Source organism: Melopsittacus undulatus, chromosome 13 (assembly GCF_012275295.1).
Source record: "Melopsittacus undulatus isolate bMelUnd1 chromosome 13, bMelUnd1.mat.Z, whole genome shotgun sequence".
NCBI lineage: Eukaryota > Metazoa > Chordata > Aves > Psittaciformes > Psittaculidae > Melopsittacus > Melopsittacus undulatus.
In genome coordinates this window covers 1,087,709-1,111,969 of record NC_047539.1, presented here as the reverse complement: position 1 = coordinate 1,111,969, position 24,261 = coordinate 1,087,709, and the positions used below count along the sequence as shown (strand labels likewise).

At 57.9% G+C, this 24,261-nt stretch overlaps 2 protein-coding genes across 2 annotated transcripts; both read right to left on the bottom strand.

Annotated features, from left to right (window-relative positions):
* Positions 1-2,843: 2,843 nt before the first annotated feature.
* Positions 2,844-6,244, bottom strand: GAS2L2 (growth arrest specific 2 like 2). Its single transcript, XM_034068920.1, is given in 7 exon segments — positions 2,844-3,159; positions 3,334-3,587; positions 3,861-3,957; positions 4,497-4,604; positions 5,067-5,106; positions 5,108-5,300; positions 5,885-6,244. Coding segments are annotated over 7 exon segments (1,227 nt in total). The 5' UTR covers positions 6,243-6,244; the 3' UTR covers positions 2,844-2,982.
* A 2,644-nt stretch (positions 6,245-8,888) lies between these two features.
* Positions 8,889-22,344, bottom strand: MMP28 (matrix metallopeptidase 28). Its single transcript, XM_034068888.1, is given in 9 exon segments — positions 8,889-9,680; positions 9,682-9,734; positions 10,503-10,670; positions 11,132-11,281; positions 11,665-11,910; positions 12,434-12,655; positions 15,151-15,311; positions 15,857-15,936; positions 22,227-22,344. Coding segments are annotated over 9 exon segments (1,524 nt in total). The 5' UTR covers positions 22,329-22,344; the 3' UTR covers positions 8,889-9,338.
* Between the last annotated feature and the right edge of the window lie 1,917 nt (positions 22,345-24,261).

Genomic DNA, 24,261 nt, shown 5'->3' with positions numbered 1-24,261 from the left:
TGTCTTGTCCTGCACAAGGTGCCACGGGCAGCTCCTGTTAGGGAATGGTGCTGGGAGGATGTGCTGGGAGGTGTTGTGGTGCCTCCTCCTCGGCTGCTCCCTTTGAGACATGGAGAAGTGCATCCTCACCCCCCAAGGCAGGATGTGAGGCTGTGGTGTGATCCATGGATGTGATCCATGGATGTGATCCATGGATGTGATCCATGCCAGTGCTGTTCACGGCAGAGGACACCAGCTCCATCTCTTCCCCCACTCCAGGTTTCCATCCCACAGCAGCATCGCTGTGTTCTGGGGGGCCCTTTCCACTCATACCCCATGTGCTGCCCTGCAGCCCAGCGCTGTGGGGTTTGGGCTCACCCTGCTGCTCTTTCCCACCCCCAGCACCCAAACCCCATTCCCCTTGCTCCAAAATGGTCAAATAAGGGAAAACCAAGAGAAAAGGTGGTGGAGGAACACAGCAGCTCGAGAGCCCCGGCCGGAGGCAGGCAGTGGCACTCATCCCCATCCCTTGCCTTCATGGCAAACTGAGCGGGCTTCCTCACGGCCCCCGACCTCATCCCATCAGGATCTATGGACATGTGTAAGTCCATGTTATCGGTCTCTGGTTGGCTTCACCCCTCCAAATGGTTTGAGAAGGAAACTCCTTGGTAAATGCTAATAATAAAGCATTTCTGAAGTGCTCCAATGTACACATATCAACGACTGAACCAATACATTGTTTGTTACCACCCTGTAGCCTGCAGTTTATAGCACAATTAGTTACCGGTTTTTATAGCGTCTGTTTAGTATTTTGGAGAAAAAAAGAAAGAAAAAGAAAAAAGTGATAATTGTTATGTTCTATTGCACTTTATAGACAAGGTTACATTAGTAACAACTCCCTGCTCTGACAGCATTTCCCAGCTCCCCAGGAAACGAGGGCTACAAAGAGCTACTTTCCCAGGAGGACGTGGGGGTACCCACAGGGAAAGCAGGGCTGGGAGGGCTGGAGCATCCCAGGCTGGCAGGGATCAGAGCAGCAGCTACAAGAACCCTGCTCCTTGCTCTTTAACAAAGCCACCTTGGTCCTGCTTAAACCAACCTGCTCCTGAGCCTGCAGGGGCTGAGGCTGTCCCCAGGTGGGGATGGGTGCATGTGGTGCCTGGGGTTGGTCCAGCCCAGCAAGGATGCTTCTCTCTCCTCCTCCTCCTGTTCCGGTGAGTGTCCTGGTTGCCTGGACTTGGCTTTCCTTTCCCCCCCCGGACCTCTTATTGAGACCCCCGAGGTGTCTGCACCGCCTGTAACACCCTGCACCCCCTTATTTGAAATGGAATTAAAGTCAGGTCTGTCCCTTGTTCTGTACCCGCCTCGCTGCTCTTTGCCTGTGCCACCAGGTTCCGCTGTCACGGCTCTCATACGAGAGGCAATGGGCCGGGGAGGGGGAATCCCATTGGAAAGATCCATCCTCAGGACCCCAGTGCTCTCTTTGCTGCTCCTCTGCAGGGATGTGGGTCTGGGTTATTCCTCTCTTGGAACACGGGGCTCTTCTGGCCCCTGTGGGGCTCTCAGAGGGATGTTTGCTGCACACACACAGACCAGCAGCAGGAATTCCCTTTGCCATGACCCCCCATCAGGATCATCCTCCTTCCCTCCCCACCTGTATGGAAAAGATGCTGGAACAGAAGAGCTTTGGTATGTCTCTATTGCACAAACATGGCTGGTCCATGGCTGCAGGCGATGACCCTTGGTGACAGCCACCACACTGAGCATCACCACCAAAGTGACCGCTGCCCCTCTGGGTCTCCCACCATAAAGAAGCCCATGGGGCTCAGCAAGGGTCACTCCTCTGACCCCCCCCAATCCAGTCTTTAAGGCTTTAAGGCCTGCTGAGGAGGAGGATTAGGGTGGTCCAACAACCAACTCCATGGGAGAGGAGAGGATGCAGCTCCAAAAAGCAATGGGGGGATCCCTGGGGTGTCCTGGGAGCAAATCCATCCTTCCCACAGAACCTTGGGTACCACAGCTCCAGCTCCAGCATCACTTGGAGGGTCAGACCCACTCCTCCTCATCATCCTCAGTCAGCCAGGCGCCGCTGTCAGCCAGTGATGCCTTGGCCATGGGACGGGTGCTGCTGGCCTGGGGGTGCCGGGGGAGCCCCGTGGGGTGATGCTGCCCCCGGGGGGCTGGCGGCCGCTGCCCCATTGGGGTGGGGATGCGCGAGGGCCGCTTGCCTGGCCTGTGGTCCCTCCGGGGACGCACCTTGGGCCTCAGCTTCAGCTTGTAGATGGAGGGCACACGTTCAGGCTTCTTCAGGCACCGCCGGGGCTTGGGGACGCTGCTGGCCCTGGCTGCCCGTGGGGTCTGGGCCCCCATTCCTGACCCCTCTGCCTGCCCCCCATCCGGGGGCACTGTGGGCTCTGGGGTGGTTTGTGGGACCATGCTGGGGACCCAGCTCCCCGCAGGGCGCAGGGGTTGGTGCCCACGGGTGAGCTCCTCCACTACCTTGTCATAGCCTGGGGGCTGAGCATGCCTCTGGCATCCCTGCATCCGCTCACACCCCCCACCAGGACCACAGGCTCCCTGCGGTTCATCCACCAGCTCCTCAGCATCCCCAGCCCTTGGGCTTGGGGCTGGGGGGCACTGCTGGGGGGCACAGCCCTTGCACCCTGGTGTGGGGGGCCGGCAGGAGGCCGGGCTGGCTTTGGCAGGGGGGTTAACACTGCTGTCCTGTCTCGGATGCTGGCTGGAGGGGGTTCGGGGTGTCAAGGGGTGGCCCCTGCCAGGGGCTCCCCATCTCCCTTCCTGTGGGCTCTTGTGCAGGGAAGGGGCACAGACCTTGGTGGGGCTGCGGGCACAGGGGTGCACCACAGCAGGGACCCCCCCCTTCCTGCGGCCTGGCTGCCCCCAAGGACGGATTCCCCCCTTGCTGGGTGGGTTTTGGGGGTGCTGGTGCCAGCCGGGTGCTGGGTGCCCTGGGCCTGCCCCGTGCTGCTGCCATGGGGGTCTTCATTGGGGTGCTCCCATGCGGTGCCCTGGGCCCCCCCCCCGCCGCCCTGTGTGCTGGGGGGTACACGGGAAGGGGGGGGTGCCCTGCTGGGCAGCCTGCAGGCAGAGCTGGGGCGAGCGGGTGACCTGGATGGGGGCGGTGGCCGTCCCAAAGGGGGAGCTGATGGCTCTCGTGTCCTGCAAGAGGAAAGAGGGGAGAGGGGCTGGGGAGATGCTGTATCCCCCCCCCCAACCCCTCCATCCCACCTGGAGCTGGGCACTCCAGAAGGGAGAGGGAAAGGAACGCAGGGATGGGAGGAGAACTGCTCAAAGCAGATGGTTTGGGGCACGAAGCATCCCTGCATCACTCACCTGCCCGAAGGGGACCCTCTGGGGCTGCTCCCGACGGGCGCTGGCACCCACTGGGTGACCTGAGCCCTCCGGAGAAGGGGGATTCAGGCCGGGGGGCACTCGGGACCCCCATGTAACGGGGGGCAGGGGGCTCTGCGAGCGGCTGACCAGCACGGTGGGCTGGGGCTGGCCACGGCCCTTGGGTGCTGGGCACAGCCTGATCTCGTGCTGCACTTGCTGCTGCAGGCTCCTGCTCTTCAGGGCTTGTTTGTGAGCTGTGGGGCGAACACGGGGGGCTCAGCACCCACCCCAGCTGGGGCTCAGCATCCGGCCCCTCCGGGATGCTCCCTGCAAAGGGGCTTAGGGGACCGGCTCCATCCTTCAGCCTGCCGTGACCTCTAGCGGCCACCGGAGCCAACGGGAGGCCCCGCAACAAGGCAAAGCAACGGGGCAGGAATGAAGCTCCCCCTCCGTTAAACGGCCCCAGATACACGGCGGAACCCAAACCCCCCAACCCCATCGGCAGGTCTGGGGGTGCAGGGACTCACAGAGCGAGGTGCAGCGGCAAGGGTCGTGCTTGTCCAGGTAATGCTCCAGCGTGTCCCAGCCGCCCCCGACCCGCACCATGACGTGCTCCCGCAGGATCTGCATGGGATGCAGTGTGCTGTGAGAGCCGCTGGACCCACACCTCTATACAGAGCCTGCCGAGCCGGGCTCGAGGGCTCTGGGCTTGCTCTAAGGGCCACCGGGTCTCCCAAAGGATACGGCTTCATCCCTGTGCGCTCTGTGCGCTGAAGCAGGGGGGGGCTCAGCTCCCACTGCCATCCCAATGGGTGCATTTCATCACCCCGAGGAGACTGGGGAGCCTTGTGGAAAACTCTTCTCCACCATCATGTGCTGAGCCCTTTGGGATGGATCCAGGCAAGGATGGAGCATCCCAGTGTTCCCACCAGGTAAGACCTGGCTCTGGCTGGAATGGCAGGTTTAGCCCTGTACTCATGGGGGGCTACATCCATGCAAACACCTACAGCAGGGTGGAGCTTCCCTGCTGCCCAGCTTTGGGGATCACAGTCAAAACCCACACATTGACCCCATTTGGGGGTGGATTATGGAAGAGGCTTTGTGGCAGCAGAGCAAGAGTCCTGGTGCCTGCGCCCTAAAAGCATGGGACCAAGCAGACTCACCCGGACAAAGATGAGGGTGTCAGAGTCACCCACACGGTATTTCCCTTCGGATATCTTGATCATGGGGAACTGGACGGGGCAGGTACAGCGGCTCACCAGGTGCTGGACCTGCAGGCACCAGGGATAGGTCCTCATCATGGTCACTGGGAAAGGTCCTGGAGTGGATATCCCCGTCTGTCTCCAGCCCCATCCCCATTGCCATCCTCATCTCCACCTCCATCTCCATCTCCATCTATCTCCACCTCCATCTCCATCTCCACCCATCTCCATCTCCAACCCCATCCCACCCATCCATCTCCATCCCCATCCCCATCCCCTTTCCCATCCTCTTTCCCATCCATCTCCATCTCCATTTCCACCCATTTCCAACTCCATCTCCATTGCCATACCCTTCCCCACCCATCTCCATCTCCACTCATCTCTATCTCCATTCCCATCCCCATTGCCATCCCCTACCCAAATCATCTCCATCCCCATCCCCCTCACTATCTCCATCTCCATCACCATCTCCAGCTCCATCTCCACCCATCTCCATCCCCATCCCCATCCCGCTCCCTGCCCCTCCAGTACCATCTGGTCCAGGTTGTGGAGGTGCTGTGTTTTCCGGGGGGGGCCGGGGGGTGCCCGCAGGTGGCAGCTCCATCTCCTGCCGCAGCTCCTCCTCTATCTCCTGCTCCATCTGCACGAGGGTGGGGGCGCGCACCCCGAAGCGGGCAGCGCGGCGAGCCAGCTCCAGCAGGCACAGCACAAAGTTCTTCTCGTTCTTCCTCAGCACCAGGTCCTCAGTCTCGAACATCAGCACGTCTGGGGCAGGGCAGGCTGGGCTGAGCCGGGGCCGGCGCGTGGGGATGGGGACAAAGGGGGTATGGGGCACAGGTGGGGTCAAAATCCACCCGAAGGGATGTTATTCCCTGAAGCCATCCCTCTAGGAATGGTCCAATGAGAACTGGGGTAAAAAGCCTTCTCCTTGAGCATCCACAAGTGGAATCACTGCGGCCCTCTCATGGCACCCCAAAGCCACAGAACCTGGTGTGCAGAGGATGTGTCCTCCATGCCTATGCCCCTTTCCCAGGCATGCACCAGTGGTGGGGACCTTGTCTGAGCCAGGACTGCTCCTGATGGGATCATGGTTGGGATCATGCCATAGCACGCACCCTTCACAATTCCACCCTTCACAATTCCACCCTTCCAGCACACCCAAGCAAACACACCATCTGAGTGCCAGCACCCTGCTGCCAAGGCTTGCGCAAGGAATCCCAGCTTTAGGACGTGTGCCCACGGTGCTGGGCGGCACTGGCTTTCGGGATGCACAGGAACACACACAGGGTGATGCCAGGAGCAGCCAGAGGGGAATCGCACCCTGAGTCACGGTCAGCCTTGTGCCTTACCTTTAATATCCATCTCCTTCCTGCACCACTGAATGAAGTTGGAGACGTTGTCCCTGGCCTGGAACGTGCCAGGCTGTGCTGCCAGGTTACAGGCGACCCCGGCTGCAGGCAGGTGGAGGTGCTGGGCTGCACTGGGACAGGCACGGGAGAACTCCTCTGCCACGTGGGTGATGTTGTTGGCATGGGAGCAGAGCACGGAGCCTGTCTCCAGCACCTCCACGAAGGTGCTCACCTCGATGTCCAGCTCATAGAGCTCCTTCAGCCACTCGGCCAGGTCCTCCTTCATGGCATAGAGGTACTGCTCGCTGGACCGGTAGGGACGGATGCTCCGCACCGCCGGGCACGGCGGCCCCCACATCTTGCCATATGACTGGGAGGAGATGGAAGGGAAGGGGTGATGGGGGGTGTGGACACGGGTGATGGGGACGTGTCCCCAGCCCACCTCCCCACCGGCCACACTCACCCGGTGCCGCTTGCCCTCTGCCAGCCGGGATGGTGACGCCGTTGTCCCGGTGGTGCCAGGAGCCCTTCTGGGGGAAGGAGATCACCCTCCTGGGCAGTGGGTGTTTTGTTTCCTTCCCAAGTGCTGCTCCCTTCTCCTTGGTGACAAGGGACCGGCTGCAAACACTCCCCGTTAACCCTTCAGCGCCTGCTCCTTCTTCCCCAGCCACCCCAGGGCTGCATTTCCCCAGGTGCGGGGCAGGAGGCAGTCAGGGAGCAGCTCCTCAGCATCCCAAGATGCTCACAACCAAAAGAGGGGGTTCCCCCTTTGCACCCACCTCCAGGATTCATCTTCAGGGCTTCGTACCCTGAATTACAGCCCCAAGGCAGTCACACTTTTTGCACCCATTTCAGACTCCCAAACACACAGTGGTGAGGAGCCAGCCTAAACAGGGGACCAACAGCATGGGTGATGCTGAGCAGGACTCCCTCCTCTCTAGATGGGGTGCCCAGAGGCTGAGCTCTGTGCAGGTCCAGTGTGAGGACCTGATCACATCATGGGGTGATGCTCAGACCAATCCCTCTGCATCCCTCCTGTCTGGTCCATGCAGCACAGCAGCACCAGGAGCTGGAAAGCCAAACCCTGAAGCAAGAGCTTCCCAAAGCAGTGGGGATCAGGGCAGAGATGCCTTGGTCCTGATGGAGACACTACTGCCATGGATTGCTCTGTGCTTCCCACCAGGACATGGAGCAAGGACTGAGAGCTGAGCAGTCCCGGACCCCTCTGCTCCCCCTCCAGGCTGATCACAGCATCTTCACTTACCCCATCATTTCCTTTCAGCTCCTGATAAAAAGGCCAGTGGTTTTGTTCAAGTTTGGGTGCAAATCCCTGTAACTTGAACTCAGGATGATCCCTTGATCCCGCTGCAGGCCACAGACAGGCTGGGGACCAGAGCAGGTCCCTGCAAGGACCAGCTCCGTTTGCCTGAGGGCTCAGCCCTTTGTGGGAGCTGCAAACCCCAGCAGCATCAGCCCTCTGCCCCAGACCTCTTTCTGAAGAGCAGATCCATACAATGAGCATGAGGATGGGCTGTTTGCATCCCACCTTTAGGGTTTCTCTGCACTGTGATCCCTTGCAAACTCCATCCCAAACTGCCCATGACAGTGAGGTCTGAGGCAAAAGCCGAGCTCCTCCATGGATGGGGTGATTCCAAGAGCTGGGGCTTTAAGAGAATGGCTGCATGGATGAGTGGGCACTGCTGGGAATGTCGGAGACTCCCTCCCTAACCCAGAGCTGCCCAGCACCCAGGTACCTCTGCAAACAAACCCATTGAAATGGGATTGAAACGGAGCCCCTCATGGGCTTGGGGGCTTCTTGCTGTGTCCAGGGCCTGGAGGATGCTCACTGCAGACAGCTGTCCGTCCGGTGTCATTCTGGGGGAGGAAACGCAGGAATCCCAGCTATTCCTGCGGCCGGGAATGCAGGGAGGCCGGAGGAGTCTGTGCCTGACGTGTGCCAGGGCACCCAGCAGCAAAAAGGACTCTTGTGAAGCAGGGTTTTCAACCAGTGGGGCTGAGTGCATGGCTCAGGATGCGCATCCATCTCCCACAGGTCCCCCCGTCCTTGTGGGGTGACTGATGAAGCAGTCACCCCATTGCTCAGCATCACCTGTGACCACAAGGCATCCTGAGAGCACAGAGCCCCTGGAAACACTCAAGCAGGCAAGGGAAGGAAAGGGAACCCCAAAACCAGGAGAGCATCAGGATTCCTCGGGAAGCACCAGCCCGGTGCCAAAGCAGGGCACCCAGTGCTGGGACAGAGTCCCCATCAGTGAACCATCAGTGAACCATCAGTGAACCATCAGTGAACCATCAGTGAACCATCAGTGAACTATCAGTGAACCATCAGTGAACCATCAGTGAACCATCAGACCAGCATGGTGAAAATCCCTAAATCCCTCAAATCAAAGCACATCCTGCAGCTAAATCCTGTCCTGCTCAGCATCAATCTGAATTCAAGCCCTGGGGCCCTGGCACTCCCCCCACCAGAGAGTCATCTCCTATGGGAGACAATGGCCCTTTGCAGACATGCACAGGAGCCAGCAGCGTTTCCAGGTGGGGAACCTGCTTTGGGCAAGGAATGAGGACTATGCAGCCGAGCTGTCCTCACGAGCATGCACGGACACGTCCGTCTGTCCTCCTCCCCCAGTACTGTGTCAGGTACTCACATCCAACTGGGGCACAGGCCTCAAGAGCAGGTTGATCCTGTCTGCTGTAGATGGAGGACAGACACTTCCTCTGCACACCAGAACGGCTGCCAGGTCAGCACAGCCCTTATTAGACACCTGAGAACCCACCCATCATAAAGCCCAGCTGCAGTGCTCCTGCTGCTTGTGAGTGCCATGGTCAGCAGCTCAGCTCTCCCTTCCCCATAGAGGCTCTTATACCAAAACCCTCTTCACCCTAAAACCCCGCTGTGTTGTGTCTTCAGGGGGGATGTGAACCCCACACAGCACCACAGGGCTCATCCTCCATCCTGGGATGAAGCATGGAGGAGGCAGGAGCAGGGGCTCTGTGCACACATCAGGGCAAAGCTCAACACAGAGCCAGGGTTTTGTCCCATCCTCTCTTTTCTCTTTGGTTGTAACCAGGAAATGTTCTCAAGGCTCTTATTTAACCCCCCCAAGGCACAAGGCAAGCAATGGTGAGGCACTTCTTCACCTGGCCGTGGCTAAAGGATCCACAGCCCCCAGTCCCGGTGTGGAAGACAAATGCACAATGATCCCCCAACCATTCCCAGGAAGGAGCATCACAGTCTCATGGCTTACACCCTTGCTTTGCAGTCTTAGCATTGTCTCTCCAAGCCTCCAGCCTGTGTCCATGGCAGAGCCGCTGGGGCTGACGGCTCCATCCCCACTGCATCACACACAGCTCCAGTCACCTGCTGGTCCCTTTCCCATTCAGCCGCACGAGGAGGGATGCAGGCAGGGGCTCGGAGCCCGTGTTGTCGGGCTCAGAACAGGACGTGCCCACTGTTGCCATCCCAGCAGCCCATCCAGGGCAGCTCTGCCGCCCATTTGCCACTGGCCACCACCCGCAGCTGCCCGGGCTGGAAGCACCAGTACCGCTCATCCCTGAAGAAGTAGACGGAGCCGTCGCTGTGGGTGAGGGCACCCGCGGTGCCCGAGGGCAGCCCCTGCCAGTCCCGCAGGCTGCGGGGGTAATAGGGCTCCAGGGCGAGGGGCTCCTCGCCCAGCACATAGTACTTGGGTCCCTTGAAGAGCACCATGCGCCGGAGCTGCTGGAAGTGCAGGGCTGTGTCCGGGTGCCGCGGGAGCCCACGGGCACTGCACTTCAGTGGGGAAACCCGCATCCAACCTGGAGCCCATGTAGCGCCAGCATCTTCCTCCTAGGGAGAGATGGGGAGAGGTTAGAACCCGTCCCGGTGCGGTCTGACCGTGTGGAAGGTGCTCAGCCATTGGGCCTTGTGACATCCATCTGCACCCATGGAGCGGGATGTGGGGAAACTGAGGCACGGTGGCTTGGAGGCATGGAAAGGGACCCCTGGGACAGCCTGCTAGCCCATGCTGCTGCCTTGCAAGCCTGTTCCTGCAGAGACCCAGAGCAGGGCTGCAGCAGCAGGAACTGCAGCCGGGGCTGAGCACTCAGCCCTCCCCACAGAGCCTTACCCCACAAAGCAGGCAGACAAAAGGCTCTTTCTGCTCACAAGCTGCCTGCTCCCTGCATCGGGAGGGAGGAGGGCTGGGCAGGCACAGGGGCTTTTGGCTCTCTCCCAGCCACAGCAACAAAGCCCCTTTCTGACAAGCCAGCTCCTGGTTCCCATTCCAAGCTGTGGCTGACCCCACAGTGGGGCTGCCTGCCTTGACCTCCCTCTACCCAGGCAGCCTGAGGATGGCATCTGAGCTCCCCACAGCAGCTCAGCCCCTAGCGTGGCACAGGGAACCGTGTGTGCATTAAAGCACATGGCTCTAGCTCCCCTCTGCCCATGTGTTATGGACATGTTTTCCCTGAGACCCCAAAGGGTTTGATGCATCTGTTGAACACCAGCGAGCGCTGCTCTGCCGCATGGGTTAACGGAGGCTGCTGGGGTGACAGCAGCAAGGCCATGCACAGGGCTCCATGGGGTTCTACACACAGATGCTCCCTCCGTGCCTACCTTTGAAGAAGTAGAACTTGCCAGTGCTCTGGGACCAGGCAGAGGCATCGATCCCAGCAGGGAGGCCAGGCCAGCGCGTCTGCAGCGGCTGAGGGTCACTAGCATTGCCATGAACCGGCACCATCCAGTAGTGGTTGCCCTTGAAGATGTAGATGTTGTGATCCCCATCTGCAGGGAAGAGGGAGGAGTGAGGATGTCCCAGGTGAGAAACCTCATCCCGGCTCCCATGCACTGGTTCCCCTCTCCTCCCCATGCAGTGCTCTGGGGACACTCGGGGTTTGGATGCTCCATGCTGCCTTTCCAGCCCCACCTCCCTGCTTTCATTGTCTCCAGCCTGGAGGGGATAAAAGCTGAGCACAGCTCCTACACAAGGCTTGTGTTTCCCCATTGAGTTCCTGCAGTGAACAAGCCTTTGTCATGGCCAAGTGCTAGGATGTTTTCTCTCCTCCTAACACATCGAGCCATTGCTGCATCCTCACGATGGACTCTGGGGCAGTGATGTGCACCAGTGATGCTACCAGCCCCAGCATCAGCCAAACCCACCTTTCCCACCACTGTAGCTCAACAGAGCAAGGGGCAAGGGGTAAGGGTGCATGTTCTGGGGGAGTGTTGCAGCATCCAGCACTCACCAGCAGTTATGGCATCGAAGAAGGAGTGGCAGTAATAGGCACTGGGGCTCCTCTGCTGCCGGTCCCCACCATAAGGATCTGTGCTCCAGTCCTGGAAGTGAGTGAAGACCTTCCCTGGGAGCTGGATGGCCAAGCCCTTGGATGGCTTCCCTGGGATGGAGCAAGGGCTGTGAGTTGTGGAGAAGGGCATGGAACTGGCTTTCCCCAAAGCACTACCTGAGCACAAGGCTGGGCTCCAAACACTCCTTTATCCTCTCTCTGGTACCTGTCCCCCTCTATATAGTGGTGGAAAAGACCCCTTATTGCCCCCAAAGCATATGCACCATCCTTCCCCTGGTTGCAAACAAACACCAGGCAAGCCCAGCCTGCCCTGGAGCACCCGGTACCCATCCCACATACCCTACCGCATCCTCCTCCCCGGCTGCAAAGGGATGAGGCCCATCCCCACCATACCCCTTGCACGCAGCCCCCTTCCCTTGCTGCCATCCCTGCTCCTCACTCTGCACCGCAGGGATGCTCGGAGGAGCACTCACCATACAGGCTCTGCACGGCCAGGACATCATCCCAGCTGAGCACAAAGTCCTTGCCGAGCTTCTTGTAGTAGGGGGACATCAGAGCTCTCCTGACAGGGGAGTGCTGCAGCCCCAGCGTGTGCCCGACCTCATGGGCCACCACGATGAAGAGGTTTCTCCCTTTGCCGCTGTGCAGGGACCAGCGCTCGGCGCTGTCGAAGTGAGCTTCACCGCGCCGGGGGAAGAAGGCATGAGCCAGAGCACCTCCTGCGGACACAGGAGCCATCAGGGACCATGGGGCAGGATTGGGCCACGGACACAGACAGGGGCAGAGGGGCACATGCAGCTCCCGTGCTTAAATGTGCATTGGTTTTAGGTCTCTGGGAGCACAACAGCTTCCCATGACTGTTTCCAGCGGCACATCCAACCCAAACCTGTTTGCATGCTCTGTGGTTTGTGTATCTGGTTTCTTGCTGGGCTCGGGCCAGGGATTGAAGCCACCACAATGAGCCCTGTTGGGCAAAGGCTCAGGAAGAGAGAAGCTCTGGGTTTGTCTCATGGTGGGTAAGCAGAAAGGCAGGAATGAGCTCAGGTCTGGGGGATGCTGACGGGATGGGGAGAACACGATCCCATAACAAGCATCTCAGCTGCCTCGCTGGCAAGTTTGGTTGCAGAGCTGGGAGTGATGACCCCAGACTGGGTTATAGGCAGAGCCTTGTCTCCATCCCCCCCAACCGGGGAAGAGCTCACGTGGTAAGAGTGAAGCTTACACAGGGTAAGCGACCAGCACCTGGCCCATCGAAGGCATTGTTGAGCCCATCGTTGTGGTCCCCATGGAAGAAGGTGAGGCGGATGTCGGCCGGGCCATCCCGCACCTCCCAGAACACCAGGGAGGACACGTTGCTCCAGAGCTCGAAGGCGGCTCTGACGGCGAGACGGACCTTGTGCTGCGGCAGGTACTGGGGCCAGTTCACCACCCGGTACGTCAGGTGCCGCTTGTACCACCTCCCGCCTGCAAGAGGGATCAGATCAGCATCAGGGATGGGGACCTGGGCTTGTTTGTCCATCCCGGTGCTTTTCCAAGCTGAAGGTGAAAGTCAATCCAGGTGTGCCATCACCTGCACCAGGATCTAACCCATTAAACCCCTCTGAAGGTGTCACCACCGGATCCTACCCACGTTCCCATGGATGGAACTGCAACCAAACCCTAAGAGAGGGACTGAAACTGTTTGGTGAGAGGAGAAGATGGGGCACCCACTTTGAACCCCTCCTGCCTCACCATGGGCCCATCCAACATGGGTCCCTGACCTGCAGCTCTCTGATGCCAGCTTCATGCCCAGTCCAAGGACTGGATTCCAGGGAGAGAAAACAAAGCCACCTCTGCTACAAGGCAGATGCTGATCTCCATCACCCAGCCAGGGACCCCAGCCCAGCTTCAGCTGGCAGCAGACACATACCTGTGTGTGTGATGTGCACACAGCAGGCAGTGAGCCAGGAGGAGCAGGCAGGTCCCCAGGCTAGGGCTGTCTTTTCACTGGCATCCTGACCATTTCCACCTGCAGAAGTCATTGCCTGGAAGCCCAGCCAGGGGTATCCCAGTGGGAACAACCCACTGCTCACCATTCATTTTAACAGCATCGATTTACCAGCACTGCAGATCTTACTGCCCACAGCTTCCTTAGGAACCCTTTCAGGGCATTCAGACCTTGGATGCCACCAGGATCATGTCAATGAAGGGGATGAGCCTGTGAGATCCCTCCCACCACACAGGGGTGCAAACATGGGTGCTCATTCCCAGAGCATCACAGCTCCCTCCTCCTCTTCGGCAGCTGTGGGGACCCAGGGGCCCCCTTACGTGCATCCAGGGCTATCCAGGAGTGGGAAAGATGCCATGGGGCCGTGCTGGGGAGATGCAGGTGCCAGAGCCTGTGCTGAGGTGTGGGAGCAGGGACAGATCTCCAGTGCCTGCTCCAGATGTGCGGGGAACAGTGGGAATGGAGCCGGGAATCACTGCTGAGGGTCTGAGCTGTGCAAACCTGGTGGGCATCCATCCCATCCCATCCCATCCATCCCATCCCACCCTATCCCATCCCATCCCATCCTATCCCATCCCATCCTATCCTATTCCATCCCATCCCACCCCATCTCCCCCATGTCTGAGCAGCAGCCCTGGGCTGGTTGCTCTCCCTGGGGCAGAATCAATTCTTCCTGCTCATCATTGCAGCAGCAGCCTTCAATCAAAAGGGACACAGCTCTGCTTTCCAGGCAGGACAATCCCTGCATGGCAAAGGCTCAATACCTGCCTGGATGACTGCAGCCTAAAATACAGCCCCAGCATCCCATCCTTCCCTGCACAGGAGCAGAGCATCTCCTGCTGGAGAAGGATGGATGGCACCAGCGGGCAGGGGACAGGAGGCTCCAACCACAGCATCTCCTCTATAAGAGCACCAGCAGGCCAGGCTGGGGGAGGGACATGGGGCCAGCTCACAGCAAGAGGAAGGCTGGACACCACACACAGCCATTAAGCCCGGGATAATGACGGCAGGGATCTCCCCAAGGGGAAATCCAGGATGCTGGCTGCAGGACATGCTGCCTGGCCACGGTCCTGCTGCTCAGCAGAGCTCCTGCCCAGCTCCAGTGCCTGTAAAGCCCAGCAAGGCAGCTGGAAGCAAGTGTCCCCTTCCCAGTGCCCTGCACTGCAGACCCCAGTTTCCTGCTGGGAGATGGGTGGGTAACAAAGCACTTTGCTGGCTCAGCTGCATTGGCTTCCTGCTCCAAGCAGATAAACAGCCAGATTAGCACAAAGCCTCCGGCCTTCCTGGCCAGGGCCACCAGCCATGTGGGCACCAACACACTTGCTGCCTGTGGCACTGCCATGGCATCACTGCCATCCCTTTGCCTACAGGCATCACTCCCATCCCTCTGCCTGCAGTCACTGCCACCCGCAGTGGCACTGCCCCCCATCTTGCTGACACAGATCTGACACCACCAAAGCTTGTAAAGACCCCCCAGTCTCTGCCTCACCTCCCTGTCCTGGGCACAGCTGCCCCTCTGCCTGCAGGAGGGATGTTGTGTATCAGGGGATAGGAAGGAAAGCCAGAGGCAGGAGGAGGATGATGGGGATGTCTCCTGGGGCCATCCCTCGCCAGCCCTGCCAGATGCAGAGACTGCCTGACAAGGCACAGAGCCCTTTCTTAATCTCTCCTTCACTTTTCCCATGTCCTAAGCACAGCTGGCCCCAGCCCTCTTGCTCTCTAGGAATCCAGTTACTCAACCACCATCCCAGGAGGCAGCTTGTGGGAGACAAGAGGCCAAATCCTGGACACACAGCAACGAGAGAAGTTGCTTGGAGCAGAGTTAAACCCCTTAATGTGTCTGGAACACCTCCTTTGGCCAGGCAGCACCAGCACCAACAGGTTTTGTGGTTACTGCTGGATAACCAACACACATCCAGAGTGCCAAAGCTCATCAGAGAACCTCTCTGCCTGCCCCACAGCCTGTGCTCACCGTGCTGTGCAGTGCGCCTGTGACGCCGGGTGCTGGATGCCTGTTGTGTCCCTGTATCCCTCTCCCCATCACCGGTGCCACACCGCGGCAGAGCCATCTGATGGAGCGTGGGGGCATCCAGGACCCCGCTGAGCGGGAGGTGGGTCACCCGCTGGAAGTCCCTGGGAAAGGAAGGGAGACATCAGCACACAGGTCTGAGATCCCACAGCTGGGTTGGGTATGCTCATGTGTGACCTGATGAGCTTCATGCCCCTCCAACAGGATGCATCCAGGTGACAACAACCACATCTGACCAGGAGCCACCTCCTAGCAGGACAAAAGCAGACAGGAGAGCCTGAAAAATGCCTTTTCCAGCTTTTAGTTCCAGTTGTTTGACTTTGCACTGGACTTTGAGCAGGGTCAGGCCAGGGATGCTCCCAATGTGTTCCCATTAGGAGAAGCCCGAGCAGGCACTGTCAGCTCACCCCTGCCATCTCCCAGCCATCCCCAACCTTGGCCTCACTGCAGATATTATTGTATGGGGAGCACCAGGCCATAAAAGGGAAATAAAGCAGCAGAGCGAGGCCAGCAGCCAGCATCCAGCTGGGCACAGACCAGCTCCTCCAGAAGGGACTGGTTGTGCTTTACCATCAGACTGTGAGATGCCAGCAGCATCCATGCAGCCGGAGCTGCTGCGTTAGTGCTTGGGTTAAACACAGGCTCATACCTCAGTGCATCCGTGAACTCATCAGGGCTGTGTGTGCCAGGAGCCTGCTTCCCAAAGTAGCCATATTTCTCCAGGAATAGCTGCAAGAAGAGACATGGGAGAGGCAGAGCTCAGAGCAGGGGCAGGCGTTGGCTTAGGAATAAGGGAACACGGGAGATGGGGTGGGAAACAGCACTGCAAAGATGGGACTGGGCAGGAAAGCTTGGTTGTTTTTATTCCTGGCACCTCTGCACCCCAAACCTGCACTCACATGGGGTTATTTGTGTCTCCCCCCCAGTGTCTTTGGTTTCCTTGGTGTTTGGCTATGGTGTGATGGAGGCAGAGGAGGAAACACGGCTATCAACAGATGAGAAAGCTCTGCTGCCGTGTCATCCATGGGCAGAGCCACCAACCCCACGGCTTGAACCACCTCAGCTCAACACAATGACACTGTTCAAGTGCTGTGGACACAAAGAGTGGGGTGAGACAGGGTCAGGCTGCAGCCTCCCCCCATCCCCATGCAGGATGTGCTGCTGCGAAGCGGAGACGCTCCGGGGGCAATCGGCTCTTGCCAAACCATTCTTCTTCTTATCAGCCCTTGACATGGACGGAGGTTGTTGCTCTGAACTGGCTCCAACACCGAAATGGCACATTAAGGAAAACAAACGGCTTCCCTCTGCTCAGCCCGTGCCCCAGCTCCCGGAGGAGTGAATATCCTGGTCCCAGGAATGCCGCACACCCGCCAGGGCTATCGGCAAGGGACAAACGAGCTGCTCAGCATCCTGTGAGTGCAGAACTGGAGTTCAAGTAATGAGCAATAGAAAGGGAAAGTGGCTGCTTCATTTCCCACATCCCAAAGGAGACGTGGGCTGAGCACCGGGAATGCCGCAGGCTGCCCCAGGACAGCAGCACTGCAAAAACCTGGGCTTTTAAAGCCTCTTCCCTCCCTGCCTGCCTCAGGGCAGGGAAAAGCAAAGGGAATGGTGTTAACCTGCACTCGATGCTGTTCCTGACTGTCCATCTCCAGAGGGTGATTCAATCCCACTGCATCCCCCATCCAATCCTGGGCACATCCCTTTGCCTGGATTGGGAATGGTTTCTGGATACAGCAGCCCTGGGGTGCGCCAGGGCCTGTCCCTCTCCTCCTCCTGCCCAAACCCTTCCCTTGCTGTTAACAGTCATCCTCACGTCATCCCAAACACTCATCCCTGCACCCGCCAGCTCCCTGCAGGCAGGGCAGGCACCTTCCCTGTGCTCCTGCAGCCGCTGAGGCTGAGCTCCCCCTTTACACCCCCTTCTACCTGGAGCATCCCCTTCCATTAGCAAGGACCAGCACAGCCCCAGCCTGAAAACCGGCTGTGCTACCCACCAAACTCAGCTTGGAGCAGCATCAGGCTGCAGCAGTGAAAGCATTGGTGTCACCCAGACACTGCGCACCCAAACCACTGAGGTTAAATCGGGCATGACCTTGTTTGCTGGGTGAAGCTACACCTCTGCATGAGGATGGACCATAGAGTCTGGACACATCACCTCCACAGCCACAGGGGGATAAATCCCCCCTTTCCATGGGTACCAGGAGGCAAAATACAGCAGCAGCTGAGGATGCGCACACAGGGGAGGAGGATACAGGGATGGAGGAGCCTCATAGGGATGCATGGCAGGGAGGTCTGAAGAGTAGTCCAGGGAGGAGGAGGATGGGATGTGGCCTCTTTCTCTGCAGTTGTTTTCATAATGCTCTCCTCCGGTTAGAAAAGCACCAGCTACATATATGGATGTGGGGTGATAATCCCAGCACTTACATCACCGCAGATAAATGTGAGCTCCAAAGCACCCAGACAGAGCCCCAGTCTAAACCTTTCCTACCACAGTTTTGCATTCACTCATCGTCTAAAACATAACAATTTGAAGCTGTTTCCTCCCCTGTAACCTAACACAAGCATGAAAATGGGGTTTTCCCCACCATGATCTCATGAAGGCTTGAAACCCCATCCGGACCATCAGCATACATGGCAAACAGCACCGGCTGTCGTAGCAGCTGCTCCCGAGCAGCACCACGATGTACACAGACCACCGGGTTTATTGTATCTGTCCATGTCCCCCTGAGCTTTGCAAGTCCAACCAAAGCAGCAATTTCCCTGTAGCTTCTGGCCCCTGGGGGTCAGAGGCTTTGCAGGGCTATGGGGGAACCCAAGAGCCCCATAGCAGTGTCCTGGGCCCAAACTCCTGCTCAAGACCCCCTCCAGCACTGCCCATGCCCTGCACATCCCACTGGGAGCAGCCAGGCTTTGTTAAGGCTGTGTGGAAGCTGGCACATGCCATTAAACCTCTCCAGAGGCTGCAATGAAAGCTTGGCCATGCTGGGAAAACCCCCCTCCCTGCTGCCCCAGACAGGGAAATGCTCTTTTCCATACAATGGGGAAAGAAAAACAGCAGGAAACCAAGGGCTGAACATTAACATGAAATATGCCCAGCTGCCCCTCTGTACTAGGGAGGGGAAAGAGGAAAGATCCAACTGCCCAGGAGCCAGCGCCGGGGTGGAAAAGCCTTTGGAGCCACAGCAGGGAGAGCAGAAGAGTTTGGGAAAGGCAGAGGGACCCTTCCCAGCACAGGGCTCTGATGTGGGGCTGGGCACAGCCCTGGGAATCCTCTCTGCAGAGAGCTAAAGCCAAGGAAACACCTTGCCCCTGACCACAGGCATCCCAGTGGAGCACAGCCAGCAGTGAATACAATCAGACCTCCCTCCCTGGAAACCGGGATAACAACAGGGCAGAGGCAGCAGGCTCCGGTCCTGCATGCCCTCACTCCACACTCAGCTGCTGGTACCTTTCCATCACTTAAGTGGTGGAGAAACCTCACGTTGAGCTCTCTCTGTGCTCTGCATGGATATAACCCATCCCTCCCCTCCGTCCCTCAGCAGCAGAGGGAAGCGATCGCATCCTGCCGCAGGGTGGGCTGGAATTCCAAGCCATGGTTACACGATCTGGGGTTTAACCATGAGACAACAGCAGCCCAAAGGGGATCCTCAGCCCTGGTGCCCGTCAGCCCCAGGCTGCATCCCACATCACCACCAAGACAGAGGGGAAGCTGCAGCTCCTGCTTTGCTGCCTCAGTTTCCCTCAAGCACAGACACAAGCAGAGCTGACCCCAGCATCTCCTCCTGCCCATTGGGTTGCTGTCTGCGTGCGAGCTGCCTTTAGAAGATGCCGAGGCATTTAAACCCACTCTTTTGTCTCTTCTCTCCCAAACCACATTCCTGCAGCTGCAAACCCTTTGGCAGAGTCCTTGGGTCTTTTGTTTAAGTGTGTGTGTAAGTATCTGTATAAATATTGTATACAGAGACACACAAGAAGGGAGATTAGCAAGCTCAGAGCTTGGGCATCCTCCTGCCGGAAAGACAGCGAAACCTCGGCTAATTCTGCATGTTAATGACAGAGGGTGATTAAACCCAAGCCCCATCCGGCTGCTCCCCTCCTGTGCCATAGCCGGTTCTCCTCTCCCTCCTGAAGAGCTGCTTCAGCAGCAGTTTATCTCCTGGCCACTGAAGATGAGCAGCTGGGAGATGCTGCACCCAGGTTCTGTTGAGCTCCTTTTGTTTCCACACTTCTGGAGCTGAGAAGCAGGATTAAAACCCCTCCTGGTTTCACTAACCCGCATCTTCAGGATGCTGAACTCCCTGCTCCCCCCCTCCGCCTGGACATGAGGGATGCTTCGGGATAGGAACAGCAAACATCACTTAAAAGGAAAGAAGCACCATGAAATACACGGGGTTTGGTGTTCTCTGCCTGTCGGGGTGTAAATCACTGCTTGTGTGTGTGTTAAATAGAGGAGTATCTCATCAGCAATCACTGCAATTCACTCCTGCATTTGAAACGAGCTCCAGAGCCATGTGAACGCGACCCGAAGCACTTGGGCTTGGCCAAACCTCCCCTGCGAATACCAGAGCAGCCGACAAACCAGTCTGGTCACGCAGCCCGTTCTGCTTTCATGTCAGAGGAGAGAGGAAGCGAGAGGCTCCATCCTCGCCTCCATCGGGATGGGAACCCCCTGCCTGTAACAAGCAGGGATTGTCTGGGAATGGAGCTGGGAAGAAAGGAGGGTTGTTCACGCTGTGTGACTCAGGGGCTGCTCGGCACACGGGTGCCTTGGAATCACTTCCCACATCCACGCTCTCTCAGGAGCCTTGGGGTTTACATCCTCTCCCAGCAGAGCAGAGCCCGGCAGTGCCTCACAGGGGTGATGGCACCTGAGCATTTCCCCCTCCTCTCCTCCACTCTTTCCATTGCTGTGCAGAGGCTGAACTGCAGGAATCCTTCCCATGAAGGATTTCTTCCTCTTTGTGTCAATGTGGGGGTTCCCTGGAGCACACGGGGGTCCCAGCTGACCCCGAGCACCAGCATGTACCAGAGACCCTCGCTCCAGCATCCAGCATCCCGACTGGAAGCCTGCTCCATAAAGGAGCTCATCTGGACGCTGGAGCAATTCTAAGCCCAACTATGGCTCAGAGCCCAGGCTAAATGTGAGCCTTTGGGTCGCAAAGTCAGAGGTCACTTGTAGGGATAAGAGAGACAGGATAGGGAAAAGTAAGAAAGGGAGATGGAGGACAGGACAGGAAAGAAGATACTAATAGAAGATAAGGCAGAATGAGAATGTCTCAGTCCCTCAGTCTCGCTCCCTGTTCCCGTTCCCATTCCCATTCCCATTCCCAGCTTTTCTCATCACAACAGATTCCCATCACAACAGACCTGTATCTTCTCACACAAGGGGCTCTATGATCCTTTGTCCCCATCCCCACCAGTGCTCTGCCCTGCTCTTCACTCCCAAGCCAGGGTGAGCTCTCTTGTGCCATGTATTCCACACAATTCCTCTGGGATCCGGGAGACTCGAGCGTTACCACACACCCCAAACTGCCATCCAAGCACAGCCCAGGTCTGCCAAGCTATGCTGCTATCCTGCACCAGACCTGGAGCCTGCAGATAATGACAGGATTTAGCACACAAATGGTTCAGGTTGGATTTCCTAACTTCTTTTCTCTCTTGGAGCTGCAATCGATACAAAGAGCTGAAATCCAGGGCAGGAGCCAGGAACACAACTGGATGCTCTATCCCACTTTTACAACCCATCGCTGCAGACTTCGCCTGCTTTAAAAGCAATAGGATAAAGCCTTAGAAGCTAAGCCTGGCATTGGTCTGAAAGCCACAGGTCACCAGAACTGTTGGATGCTACGTGAGACATTCGGCTCCCTCTTTAAAAGCATCATTATCTGCTCGTTCGGTTAAACAAGCTTTGATAGCTGAGGTTCTGTTTCCACTGTGTACATGTTCCCTGGCCAGCACAGCACATCACACTGGGGAAGCTGAGGCAGGGAGATAGGAAGACATCAGCGAGGAACCCAAAGGCAGCTCTTGACCCCAGTGAGCTGTGTTTAGAGTGAACCTGAAGTTATATTCTGAGCATTAGAACTTTGCAAGGTTGGTTTTCTCCAGGGCACTCTGGGAGGAGCACATGGATAAATCCCCTCTTCGGAACAGCATCTCCCAGAGAAGCCTGCACATGAAAACCACCCTCCAAGCACTTATTGCATGTGAAATCCCAGTTAATGCACTAGGACTTGCTGGGGTTTCGGATCAAGCATCTGTGCAAACGTGCACTGGATTGGTGCCTAAACAAGAGAAAATCCCAACACAGCCTTTGTTCACCGGCCAAACCTCACACCTCATCCTCCCAACCCAAACAGGAACGGATGGGACAGGGATTAACAATGATGGGGGCAAAAAGAGGAAATCCAAACAGAGGCGATGGGACAGCCCTGGGGAGAGGCAGAGGAGGGGGAAGCCTGGCCTTTTGTCCATTGGGATTTGCCTGGAGAGGGGAAAGTTTGTGGCACAAGGGGCTCACCCTGCCACCCATGGATGTGACTGTGCAGGATACACACAACAGGCACTCACAGTACACAGGGATGCACACATGTATGTGAATGTACCTTAGGGACATGCCCATGTCTATGGCACAGGCACACACCTATGGTGCTTGCATGCCTATGGCATGGGCACACCTATGACATGCACATGCCTGTGACATTTATACACCCTTGGAACACACACACCTGTAGCATGGGCATACTTGGGGCCGGCAAACGCCTATGTTATGCACACACCCGTGACATATACACACCTATCACATAGGCATATCTGTGGCACACACACACCCCTATAGCACGGGTTCACACACACCTATAGCAAGGTTCATGCACCCCTATAGCACGGGCATACTGGCACTCACATCCATAGCCCGGGCTCACCGGGGCTCACACACATCCATAGCACGGACCCACAGGACCCCGGCCTCAGCACATGAGGACCCCGCTGCGGTCCCTCCGCTCCCCGGTCCTTACCTCCGCGTCCCTCCGCTGCCGAGGGGCCGGTCCCGGCTGCGCCGCCGCCAGCAGCCCCAGCGCCAGCGCTGCCCGCAGCGCCCCGGCCGCCCGCGGCCCCATGTCCGCTCCGCTCCCACCGGCCCCGCTCCCCTCTCCCCGCCCTGCCCCGGGGGCGGCCCCAGCCGAGGGCCGGGCCCTGCCGCTGGCTCCGCAGCCCCAGCACCGCCCTCGGGAGGGGGCTGAGCGCGTCCCCGTCCTGCGCGCACCCGGCTCCAGCAGCACCGGGGCCGGTCCTCGTCCGTCTCCTCTGTGCAGCATCACCAGCTCACACCAGCCATGGCAGAGACACACACGTGTGCGCTCCAGGAGGCATCCCATGGCATGGGGCTGTTGGTCCAGGGCAGCAGAGCATGGGCAGGTTTGGGTGCTGGGACAACCCCCCCACCATGGCAGCAAGGCTTGGGCTTGAAGCTGGGGGATAGAGGAGAAAGCAAGCCCAGCATTTCCTAAACCTGTGCTCAACTGTGGTCCTGACCCTGAGGATGCAGAGCAGCACAGGGCTCAGATGCAAGGCGTCCTGCTCCAACAGCACTAGCCACGACTGGACAAGCCCACATTAGAGCAGGGCCATTACAGCAGCAGTGAGGGGCCTGTTGCCACCGCAGCAACACAAACACCCACATCAGCACTGTGACCTGCACACAGCTCATGATCCCACAGCTTCCAGTGACAAGTGAACAGCTGTTTACTCCCTGCAGTGTTTTGTTTGACTGTTGTGTTTTAGTTTGACTAAAGCAAAGGATGTTTTGGTTCTGCTTCATTTCAGGGGGGGGGAATAGGATGTGACTTATATCTGCTTCTGTTTTCATGCCAGCTTCAACCACACACCTATTTTACAGCTCACAGGCCTCTTCCTCTTCTTTTTAATCATGCCAAAAGCTGAAGTTCCAGGAGCATCTGTTGAGTGCAGCTTGAAGAGACCCACAGGGATCCTAACACATTGCCCTCAGCTGCACAGGGATTAGCATGTCGGGAAGGAGGGAGGAAGAGATCTGCATAACATGGCAAAATAAGGCAGTTGTTGAGGGGAATAAAGAGATGGGAGAATGAGGAATGCTGAGGATGACCGATGGGATGCTGGCAGAGGATAGAGGGAGGCTGGTACGGGTGAGGGGCTGGTGTGAGGGCAGGACAGGGCTGCTCCTCGCCCAGGTCAGCCCCAATGCTTCCCTTCAAAACAAGAGCAGCTCTGTCTGCAAACGCATCCGTGTTTGGTTCGTATCTAGGAAGCGACGGATCCATCTGCTCTTCCACTTAAGTACATGGGTGATGAGAAAGTGACTGGCTCGGCTCCAGGAGGAGCAGGAAGCTCCTTCCTCTGCTCATTGTAATGCAGGGAAGCGTCTAGGAGGGCACCTGCAGCCCCTGGAGCTTCCCGACCTGGCATTGCCAGGGCTGCTGCTGTGGTCCTGAGGGGTTCAGCATTCAGATGGAGGAGAATCCAGACCAGCCTTGGGGATGCCAATCACAGCTCTGCACTGACTGCTGCTGGGGGATGAAGCTGTTCACCAGGTGCTGTAACCAGAGCAGTATCAGGAACAGAGAAGCTGTCTTGTGGGAAGGTGAACACGGTCCCAGCTCCTGCAGTGTCAGGTGAAAGCTCTGAAGTGGAGCAGAAGAAAGAGAATCCTCATAACTTGTACCCTAAAACTGAAGAAGTGAAACCTGTGGCAAAGGGCTGAGGAAGTTTTACTAACCAACAGTGGAGGAGGATGATAACCAGACCCATACAAGCTCCGGCTGCCTCAGCATTCCTCATTCCTCAGCTGTCTAGACAATATCCCATCTCCCTCAGGTTCGCACAGGTCTCACTGCAGGCAGGTAGCTTCATTTCCAAACCCTTCCCTAAATGCCTTCACAGCTTGAATTTGGAGGCACAGATGGTTCCTGATCTAATACCAGCAGTGTATTCACCTGAGAGCATCAGGGAGGACGTGCTGCCGGTCCCACAGCATGGGTCTGGAGCAAGGGAGCCCTGTCTGTCTGTATGGGT